The 11,682-nt window shown below is 39.2% G+C and overlaps 1 protein-coding gene across 1 annotated transcript in view; it reads left to right on the top strand.

The window, feature by feature from the left end:
- Window positions 1–317: 317 nt before the first annotated feature.
- The window catches only part of PPM1E (protein phosphatase, Mg2+/Mn2+ dependent 1E), a 215,773-nt gene continuing 204,408 nt past the window's right edge, over window positions 318–11,682 (top strand). Inside the window, exon 1 of the mRNA XM_077852475.1 lies at window positions 318–973. Within this exon, the coding sequence (XP_077708601.1) occupies window positions 513–973 (461 nt within the window). The 5' untranslated portion in view covers window positions 318–512. The remainder of the gene's footprint in view (window positions 974–11,682) is intronic.

Raw genomic sequence — 11,682 nt, 5'->3', positions numbered from 1 at the left:
CCAATCCAAATGAGAACCAACAGCTAGACTTGGAGATGTCTTAGTTCACTCTTACCCACTTGAGGCTAGGGTATCCATACAAAAAAGATATGCAGAGTTGGAGAGCTGGGCGAGTCGAGTGTCCTTTCGACTCCGCGGGCTCGACGGGAGGGACCCTGAAATTCTTAATTAGAGCCGGTTGCCATGGCGACAGTCTCTAGGCAGCGTGGGCTGAGCTCTGCGGAGGGCTGGCGGGTGGGCCGCCGCTGGACCCTGCGCGCGCGCCCGCCACCAACTTTCCCTCCAGACCAGAGGGGGGCGGCGCGCTCCGCCCCCGCCCCCGGGCCGCGCACGTCCGCGCTCGGCGGCGCGCACGCCTGCGGGAGCCCTCTCCAGGCAACCTAGTGCTGATCGCTCGTGCCGGTGCGGCCGTTCACAGCCTTTGCGGGAGCTCGAGGCTCGAGAGCAGCCCCCTCCCCTTCCTGGACTTCCCCCCCACCCACTTCCCGGTCGGCCCTGGGGCATGAGCAACGATGGCCGGCTGCAGCCCTGAGGAGAAAACTTACCGGCGCTTTCTGGAGCTATTTCTGGGCGAGTTTCGCGGACCGTGCGGTGGCGGCGAGCCCGAGCCGGAACCCGAACCCGAGTCGGAGCCCGAGCCCGAACTGGTCGCGGCTGAGGCGGCCGAGGCTTCGGTCGAGGACCCCGGGGAGGAGGCGGCCACCGTAGCCGCGACAGAGGAGGGGGAGCAAGAGCACGAACAAGACCCCGAGCCCGAGGAGGAGGCGGTGGAGGAAGAGGCGGCGGCGGCGGCGGAGGGCGAGGAGGAGGAGGAGGCGGCGGCAGCCCGGGGTCAGTCGGCCGTGCCGCCGGCGCCGCCGCAGCCCCAGCTGCCGCCGCTGCCCCCGCTCCCGCGGCCGCTGTCGGAGCGCATCACCCGCGAGGAGGTGGAGGGCGAGAGCCTGGACCTGTGCCTGCAGCAGCTCTACAAATAGTTAAGTAGCGGGGCTTGGCTGGGGGTGGGCCCGCGGCTCTCTCGGCCCCTCAACCGCTCTCTTTCCCTCTCTTCACCCCCTCACCCGCGCCTCGCGCCTTCGGAAGCGCCCCAGCTGCTCCGACTCCGGCGGTCGCTGCGAGCAGCCCACGCCCGCCTCGGCCCCCGCGCCTCCTGCCTGACCGGGGAGCCGCCCCCGGCGCCCTCCCGCCGGCCCGGCCCCTTCGTGCCGCTGCACCTCCGTCACCCACTTCTTGCCTCACTTGACAAATACCCTTTTCCCTTCGTGCTTCGGAAGGTCCTTTCTTCCAGTCTTACGGGCTCGCTCTTCTTGCCAGCTCCTTTCTTTCTCTTGGAGGTTTTCCTCCCACCCGGGTCTGTCTTTTCCCAGCCTGAGTCCCCTGTTGTCTAGCGGCGGAGGGACGCGGCTCCTTTCTAGGCTGAGCTGCGAGGTGCCTCCTGCGTAACCGCAACCACAGTGATGGTAATACCGGCCTAATAGCCACAGGAGGAGACACAGGAGTAGATTTTCCTTCAGCTTATCCATGGATGGCTTAATCCACGGAAGCCGAGTATCTTAAAGACATTTGATAACTCATAATTGAGGGAGGTCGGAAGGAATTGAGAAGGAAGGGTAATAAGCACATTTTTTACGAGCGAGTCTTCAGGTGAAAGACAGTCCTAATTCGTTAAAGTGGAAAAGTCAGGCTGGTTTGATAAAATTGCAATTAGGTGCAGTATTTTCAGTCCATTAAGTAGATGGGGTAGGGGAGAGAAAGCAGATGGCTTAGCTACACAGATGAAAGTCTAAAATAGAAAGGTCAAGGCTTTGCCTTTCATTCCAGTTCGGGTTTTTATGGGCTTGAAATAGAAACGGTTTACAATTGCTTTTCTTTCTAAATGGAATTGTTCTGAAATGACAGGAGAATACTGACAAGTCTCTCAAAACATTGGTAAACCTGAGTCTCCTGACATTTTGCTAATAGTTGCATTGAAAGATGTTACTCTGGCCCCCTCGCACCCCAAAAGTTTACTGCTGCAAGACTCACTGCAATTAAGTTCAAAGTCTAAAACTTAAAAGAAGGGCCTAGAAAGTAAATGTCAGGTCTTCATCCAACCTAACAGGCACCTGATCAAATCATTCTTCCTGTTAAAGCAGAAGCTTATCAATAGGGGAAAGGCATTTGACCTAACTGCTGGAGAGGTGGATTGTGTTGATGTTGTACACTTTATAAGCTATTTAAAATTTAATTTTGAAATATTATCCGATTACCAAAGTAATAATGCTTTCTGGGAAATAAAAAAAAATAAAATGGCGTGTAATACCACCACCAGGGATAAACAGTATTAACATTTTCAAGTTATTTCTTCCTGGTGTTTGTAAACTGTCAGAGAAAAGGGCATATGAAACGTCATTTTTAAACACTAAATAAAGACACTTAAAACTTCCTGCTTAAAATAAATTGGAAATACTTACCAAAGTGGAGGAATTTGTCTCAGCCTCAGACTAATTCTATTTTGGCAGTTCTTACCTTTACAAATGCAGTGTCAGTATTAAAGAAATACATTTAAACATTAGAGAAGGTCCCTCAAAAAGAGAGTCATTAGATTAGAACAGCAACGGTCATTTGCCATTCAAGCAGTTTTTTTTTTTTTAATGAAATCTATATGAAGATGATAAGATGGTAAGTAGATATGTTTTTCCATATGGAAAGAAAGCAAGATTAATTTCAGTATGCATAAAATTAGAAAAATTATTCAAATGATAAAATGGCCATTTGAGAACAGAAGTTTGGATTTGAAGTAAAACTAGCAAAGTTAGAAAATATTATTTCACCATAAATCAGAGATTTCATCATTTTTACTGTGTTTTGTGCAAAAAGCTATTAACCTATTTTTATTCAGATATAAAATGGCTGGCTTGTTTATATAAAGTATCTTCAAGATCCTTTACAGATTAAGAAAAGCAAAAAAAGCCCCTCATTGTGTAAAAGATATACTTTTAAATTAACAATTATTTTTTATTTATAAAAGAAAATCATATCAGTCACAGTCCATATTGGAAGACACTGTAGAGGTAGATCAGTTTTCTGTCTAAGCACTTTATTTTACAGATGATAAAAGTGGTTCTAAATTTAGAAATGACAATTTTTATACAAGTAATTCTGACATTTCTCAAAATAATCTCTGAACTGCAAACCCCTATATATTTGAAATTGTGGTTCCTCAAATTTCTTAGGAAATATTTTGAAGTAATTCTGATTAGATATATGTTGAAATTGCTTGTTTGGGGAAAGTGATTTTTTTTTCCCAAAATATTTTCTCAAATACCAATCATTATTTTGGGAATTTGTAATATACTTTAAAAGCTCTGTCATGCTTGTCAAATGTTGCTGAAATTCTTAAATAGAGCTACCTGAACTATATATTCACCAATTTGGTAGTTGGGATTAGTATAAGAAGAAAATAAGACTGCATTTAATACCAGTTTTATAAGTCTCTAGTGTGTGTTTTCTGTCAGGATTTTAGAAATATATTTAGCTGCTAAACAGACTGAGATTCTCTGAAGTAAAGAAATAAAGGTGCTTATCTTCTCATTGTTTTATGTATACACTGAAAATTAAAACATAGTGAATGGTTTTCTCAATATGTTGCTTCTCAAGAATTTTAGAATAGGAACAGCAGATGTATTTAACATTCTTCATTTTGGTAAACTCAAAGTTGAGACTAACTTGGGATAAGCAATTACTTAAGTAAAGGATCAAGGTTTCAGTAGACAAAATATAGTTATAATTAGCAACTTAAAAATTTTTCAGAGTAGTAATTGGGATAAAATTTTTGCCTTCAAAATGGGGAATACTTAGATATTTCTCTACCAGATAAAAGCAACATGTAACATTTTGAAAGAATAAGAACAACAATTTGAAAATAGCAAAAATCTCATTAGTTGAGAAGGACTTCAGTTATGGGTTATAAATACCTTCTTAAGGATCATTAAAATTTTTTTTTCAGTTTATCGAACCCTAAGAATCAATAATAAACACATATAATATTTTAGAACTGTTTTTACTGGTCTGTTGTCAATTAAAAAGTCCAATGGTTTAGAACCTTTAGCTGCTAGTATAAAAGTATCTGTTTTACTTTACGCTTAAATGTCCCCCAAGAGATTAAAATAAATATTTTCTAGTGACATAGTATTAGGATTTCTGAGGTTAATAAGAGAATGTCTTTGAAAAGGTGGAAATGAGATATTTTATAGCTTTGAAATAATTTGCAAATAAAAGCTTCTAACTGATCTTATAGCAGATGTGACTTTTAGGCTACATGGCATAGGTTACATGGGTCAATACTGTGTATTTTGTCTACACTATATTGGGGATAAATCTACTTGTTTTAATCCAGAAGAAACACATACTTTTTCTTTACTAGTCTTTACTAGAGCTATATGTCATTACATTTTTAGAATAATTGTTTCCACAGTTATTCATTTAGTCTTGGTTGGACTTCTTTTTTTTTTTTTTTTTTAAGATTTATTTATTCATGAGAGACAGACTGAGAGAGAGGCAGAGACAGGCAGAGGGAGAAAGAGGCTCCTCTCAGGGAGCCTGATGCGGGACTTGATCTTGGATCCTGGGATTACAGCCTGAGCCGAAGGCAGGCACCCAACCGCTGAGCCACCCAGGAGTCCCTTGGTTGGACTTGTTGATGGGGAGCCAGATATTCCAGCAGCCTGGTGAAGTTAAATAGTTCCAGATAATAATGAGGGGTGGGAGGCACTTTTAAAATATCTTGGAAAAGAAAATCTTTAGTTTTAGACACTAATAATTCAGTTATATTGAATTACGTGAATCATAAATTTGAGATAGGCCAGAAAAGAATTACAACTTTATCTCATTTTTACATATATAAATAGAAAAATAAATGGATGCAAGTTTTATATAAAACTACACCTTTTTTCTTGTTAAGAAGTAGTGTTCACTATAAGAAGTGGAGAAAGTTTTCATGAGCAAAAAGAAAAATTTCAAGCATTCATTGTTAACCATAGTTTTCAGGTTTTATTCCTGTCTCTCAGGCTGCTGCTTTTCTGTGAGTTCTGACTATACTTTAATATTGTTGTTTGGTCCTTAGCCTTTTCAACTCTGGTGACTTGCTTGTAGTCAATATCAATTTCTCCTATGAGTTTGGTTATTTGTTATAATGCTAATGGTTCCCACTGCTGTCTCTGTCTCAGGTTTGACTGCTAGTGGAACAGTTCTACCTAAATATCTAAAAGGCTTCTCAAACTGTTCAGTACCTAATTCAATCCTCTGTCTCCCCCAAAATAAAACTAAAACCTGATTCTTTTTCTGGTGGATCCATTCCTGATTTCTCTTTGTCTCACCCCTCATGTTCTATCAATTTTGCCTTGTAATTATCTCATAGATAGCTCTCTCTCAATTCCCGCTGTCATTGTCATCTTTTGCCAGTCTTACTCTTCTCCAATATATTCTTCCCAGTATAGCCAAAGTGATTCCTCCAGAATCTAGATTATCTGGATTGTCTAATTGTCACCTACTGCTTAAACATTTTTACTCTTTTCCCAAAGTTAGCCAAACTGCGAGGCTAAAGGCACAGTCCTGCAGACTACCAAGTCTGTCCAAGACTTCTGATCCCAGCTGCAAGGAGTTAGGGTCCAACTACAAAGAGGGAAGAGTCCACACAAGACCACCCTCACTTCTGACATCAACTGTAAGTTTAGGAGTATCTCAAAACCACCCTCAGATTTGATAATTCACTAGAAAGACTCACAGAAATCCCTGAAGACTTCTACTAATGGATATTGTTCATTATAGGGAAAAGATACAAATTTGAACCAGCCAAAAAGATGACCTGCATGGGCACAGTTTAGGGAGTTCAAATGTGCTTTCATTGTCTTCAGCATTGAAGATGATACTCTCCTCCCCAGGATTGATGTGTGGTAATACACATAGAGTATTCCAGCGCAAGAAGCTCACCTGAGCTTCAGTGTCCAGAGTTTTTATTGAGACTTATTGATTGATTGGCTGAACTGGAGGTCAGGCTGATACCATGTGGTCCAAGGGGCTCACTATAAATAACAATGACATACCTATCACTCCAGAAATTCCCAGGGTTTAGAGGTTACCTCCCAGAAGCCAAGAACAAAGACCAGACTTTTCTTTGAGCAAGGCCAAATTCTTTATTATATACCTTCATTTCTTACTCTCCATTGCCCTTCAGATAAAATCCAAAGAAGGCTTTATAATCTTACCCGTCCATCATCTCTGAATCACTGAGTACCTATTTCTTTTTTTCTTTTCTTTTCTTTTTTTTCTTTTCTTTTCTTTTGTTTCTTTTCTTTCTTTCCTTTTTACTGAGCACCTATTTCATTCTACCTCTATAGCTCTAGAAACTACACTTTAGCTATTTTAGATTGCTAATATACTAGTTTGAATGTGCTGTTTGATTTTACCTCTGCATCTTTGCATATGACAACAGTATTCCTTCTGCTTAGAATACCATGCTCCCTTACCCTAGTGTGCTTGATCTAGTCCCTTACCCATTCTTTAGGTCTTCATTTAACAACACTTTGTTCACCATACCCGCAGTCATGAGTTAAATCTTTCTTCCATTTGCCTCTCTAGAATACCCAGTGATTATTCTCTTTGTAGCATGTCTTTTACTAGAGCAGTGGTCTTCAAAATGAGGTATACCCAAAATAATCCATTGGAGAGAAAGAATAAAATATTAAAATCTATTTGCATACAAAATATATATAATATGAAATTGTATACAGATTATGAAATTAAGTGTTATTAGTGTATGTTGTATTGATTGAGGTTGGCAGTTCTGTGTGACAACTGATTTCATGTCAAGCATGGTAAATGAGGTATACTGATGAAATATAAGTTTCACAGGTTAGAAGAGTCAACAGTGTGCCCTCCCTCCAATTTTCAGAACATTATGATGTATTGCAGTTTACCTGCACTGATTATACGGACTTCTTGATTATATTTCCTGGTTTTAATAAGATGGGTATTTGGCTTTAAAAATTCTTGCAAAGAAATCTTGGGTTGACTATAATACTTAGAAGCATAAGAAACAGCAACACTTGAGAGCCTATGTTTGTCCCATACTTAGTTACATTAAATTTTTTTATTTTTTATTTTTTGTTTTTTCCCCACCTCTACATTAGACTTAAAAAAAATTTATTTATTCATGAGAGACACAGAGAGAGAGGCAGAGACACAGGCAGAGGGAGAAGCAGGCTCCATGCAGGGAGCCCCACACGGGACTCGATCCCGGGTCCCCAGCATCACACCCCAGGCTGAAGGTGGCGCTAAACCACTGAGCCACCGGGCTGCCCCTACATTAGACTTTTTAAAAAAGATAATACAATTCTATCTGATTAGAAATCAACAAAAATGGGTTTATTAAGTAGACTATGTGAAATAGTGAAATGCAGATTACTCAAAGAAATACCAAAATATTACTGATGAGGGGTGCCTGGCTGGCTCAGTCAGTAGAGCATGCGACTCTTAATCTCAGGGTCATGAATCTCAGGGTCATGAGTTCAAGTCCTATGTTGGACATGGAGCTTATTTTTTAAAAAAAGAAAATAGAAAAAAAAAGAAAGATTACTTCTGAGAGTTGAGTGTGTGCAAATGTGCAGATATGTATGCATGAGTGTGTACGTATGTAATTTATCTGTGTGCATATACATACATACATGCATGTGTATGTGTGTGTATATATGCATGCTTGGTGCTCCAAATATTTTGGTAGGGTGCCTGAGCAAGTGTTTGGAGGCAGTTGGGTTATTAGCTACATGTTAGATTATCAGCTACATGTTTGCCATCATATTCCTAAGTTGATAATGAGAGGTACCGTATATGACACAAAGAGTATTTGCTGATCCAATGAATGAGCTGAGATTTTAAAAAAGATGGTTCTAAAAATAAATACATATATAAATATAGTTCTTAGTATTTTAAACTGCTTTTAAAAAGTTAGCAAAAATTTTTTTTAAACTTAGTGAATTTTACTATGTTAAAACTTTTTATTATAGAGAAAACTTTTTAAAAAGATTTTATTTATTTGACACAGAGAGTGCACAAGGTGGGTGGGGGGAGCTGTAGGCAGAGGGAGAGGGAGAAGTAGGCTTGATCCCACTACTTTGGGATCATACCTGAGCTGAAGGCAGAGATGCTTAACTCACTGAACCACCCAGGCACCCTATTACAGAAAAGTTAAAGTATATAAAAAAATAAAATAGTCCACTTATCATCCAGCCTTAGCAATGATCAATGTGTGGCCATCTTGTTTCATCCTTACCTCCAGACATCTCACCCTACCTCCCATTATATCCTATGTAATTTAAAAATGAATATTCAGTAATTTAATCACAATTCTGTTGGACATTCTAGGTGTTACCAGTTTTGGGTTACTCTAAGAATAGTGTGATGTTGATAATTTGAGCATACCTTTATTTTCCTTAGAGTATGTATTTCTGGTGTTGAGACTATGTTAAAAGATATTTAAGTATTTAAGGCTTTTGATACATAATTTTAAAATGTCCTCTAACAAGTTAATTTACCCTCTAAGCAGATGTATACATAAAAAAGATTTTTGGGGACAGCCCGGGTGGCTCAGTGCCGCCTTCAGCCCAGGGTGTGATCCTGGAGACTTGGGATCAAGTCACATGTTGGGCTCCCTGCATGGAGCCTGCTTCTCCCTCTGCCTGTATCTTTCTCTCTCTCTCTCTCTCTCTCTCTGTCTCTCATGAATAAATAAATAAAAATCTTTAAAAAAAAGATTTTTGGTATTATGAAATAATTTAAACATTTACAAAATAAAATAATAAAGCATAATATCCATATACTCATTATCCAGTTTCTTTTTTTAATTTTTAAAATTTTATTTATTTCATTATCCAGTTTCAACAAATTATGGTTATTAGGAATATTTTAAGGAAATAAAAAATTTTGTATGGAATTGAAAACTTTGTTTTCGCTCTCTTCTCTGAACCCATTCCCTTTTTTCTTCCGTCTGGGAATTCTTGGAATGTATCCTCTGTTCTGTATTTTTGTATTTTTGCTCCATGCATTTGTATGTCTGAATATATGGTGGGCTTTTTAACTTGTTTTTGGTTTTGTAACTAGCTATCTTGAAAATTTTCATGTTGATACAGAGATCTAGTTTTTTTTTCTTTTTTTTCATTTTAGGTACTATGTAGCATTCCATTGTCCGATTGTACTATGACTTATTTATCCAATCTATTGACAGACGTGGGTTATTTCTAATATTTGTGTATTATACACTATATTAGTTTAATGCTGGCTGCTCAAATGGGTAAATCCTGAAATCTCAAAGCTTCACACGGTGTTAATTTCTTGCTCACAGAGTAACTTTCAGTGGAGAAGAAAGGACTGCGTTCTAGAGTGATTAAGGGACCCCGGCTAATAGAGGGTATGTCACCTTCAACCTGTGGTTTCCAAGGTTGCTTTATGCATCAACATCCATCCAGCAAAAGAGTGGAGAATGGTATTGGAGTTTTTTAGGAGCCAGTCTTGAGAAGGGGCAAATATAATTCTTTTCACTTTCCATTCACTAGAGTGTAACTCACGTTGGCACCATCTCAGGTCCACATTTCACAGCAAACAGGACCGAGAACAACTCTATACTTATGGAAAAAAGAACACAAAACTTTGGTGGAGAAGCTGGCATTGTCTGCCCTACAAATAATTCTATAATTTGGATATGTCTCCTTGTGCATATTCATAGAATTCTTGGGTACATACCTAAAAGGGGAATTGTCAGATTGAAATTACATACACTTTTACTTTGTTAGATATTGCCAAATTACTTTGTCCAACTGCTTTGTATGAGATGTTTGGTTTGTCCGTATTTTCGCTCTTTGAACAGCCATACTAGTCATCTGTGTGCCATTAATGTCACTGAAGTATGATAGAAAGATACTACTTATAGTTGATTGGGATCTTGATATAGGGCATTTTGGAAGAGGACACCTGCCTAAAAGTCTAGACCAATGCTTTCCAGTAATAACTGAACCACATATATAATTGAAAATTTTCTGTTAAACACATGTTAAAAATTGAAGAGATAGGTGAATTTAGTTTGAGTAATTTATTTAACCCGATATATCCAAATATTATATATTGAAATATATTACTATTTAAACATGTAATCAATATTAAAATATTATTGAGTTATTTTAATTTTTTATACCAAGTTTTCAAAATCTTATGTATCTTTTATACTTATAGTACATCTCACTATGGAATATCACACTTCAAATACTTTAGTGGCCACGTGAGTCTTGTGGCCACTATATTGAATGGTGCACATTTGGATGTAATAACAAAAACTAATTCTTGGGATGCCTAGGTGGCTCAGTGGTTGAGCATCTGCCTTTGGCTCAGGGTGTGATCCCAAGGTCTGGGGATCAAGTCTCACTTCAGGCTCCCTGCGTGGAGCCTGCTTCTCCCTCTGCCTATGTCTCTGCCTCTCTCTCTCTGTGTCTCTCATGAATAAATAAATAAAATCTTTAAAAAACAAAAACTAATTCTATTACATGTATCTGACATTGAATTTCAAAGTCATATTTAAATGGGTTCTCTAATCATCAAACACATCTTTATTTAGTCTTTGGAAGAATAACAAGCTGAACTTATTTTTCCTGCATTTCTTTCTATGACGAGAATAATTTGGTTTAGATTTAAATTATCAAATTGTTAAGTTGTCACAGAGTATACAGGGTAATAGTTTTCTATTAGTTTTCTGTTGTTGTGTAATGTGTTACCAAAACTCAGTGGTTTAAAACCACTATAGTGGTTTAAAACACCTATTATTATCTTAACAGTTCTGTAGATCATAAGTCCAGGAATATTCAGCTAGGTTCTCTGCTTAAGGTCTCAAGTCAAGACCAAAGTGTTGGCCAGACTGCAATTATCTGGAGGCTCAGGGGAGACTCCACTTCCCAAGACTGTATAGATTGTTAACAGAATCTAGATCCTCATAAAACATCTGAGGTTCTTATGTCCTTGCTGGGTGTCAGGTGATTACTATTACTATTATTACATAATCAGCTGTCAGGGCTGATTATTATTCTTAGAAGCCATCCATATTCCTTCTCACATGGCCCTCTTCATCTTCAAACCACTAATGGCATATCAAGTCCTTCTTATGCTTCAAACTTCCCTGGCTTCTCTTGCTGCCAGCCAGAGAAAATTCTCTGCTTTTTAGGATCAGGTCCACTGAAATAATCTCCCCCCTTTTTTTTTAAATAAGATTTTATTTATTTATTCGTGAGAGACAGAGAGAGAGGCAGAGACATAGGCAGAGGGAGGAAACAGGCTCCCCGCAAGGAGCCTGATGTGGGACTTGATCCCGGGACTCTGGGATCACACCGAGTTGACCACACTCAACCGCTGATCCACCCAGGCGTCCCAGTCTCCCTATTTTAAGATCAACTTGTCGTATAACACAATCACAGCAGTGATATTTCATTAGTATCCACAGATTTTAACAGTTAGAGTGGGGCATCTTGGGTATCTTTGGGGGACTGTTTTAGATGGGGGACTGCATTTTAATTATTTCATTTAATGGCCTTTTAAATCTTCTAAATGAAAGCAAAATACTTGACCAATTTCTTTTTGTCTCCATTTGGACAGGCCTGGTTAAGTTTTCAT

This window comes from Canis aureus, chromosome 16 (genome assembly GCF_053574225.1).
Source record: "Canis aureus isolate CA01 chromosome 16, VMU_Caureus_v.1.0, whole genome shotgun sequence".
Taxonomy (NCBI): Eukaryota; Metazoa; Chordata; class Mammalia; order Carnivora; family Canidae; genus Canis; species Canis aureus.
This window is presented reverse-complemented; position numbering and strand designations above follow the sequence as displayed.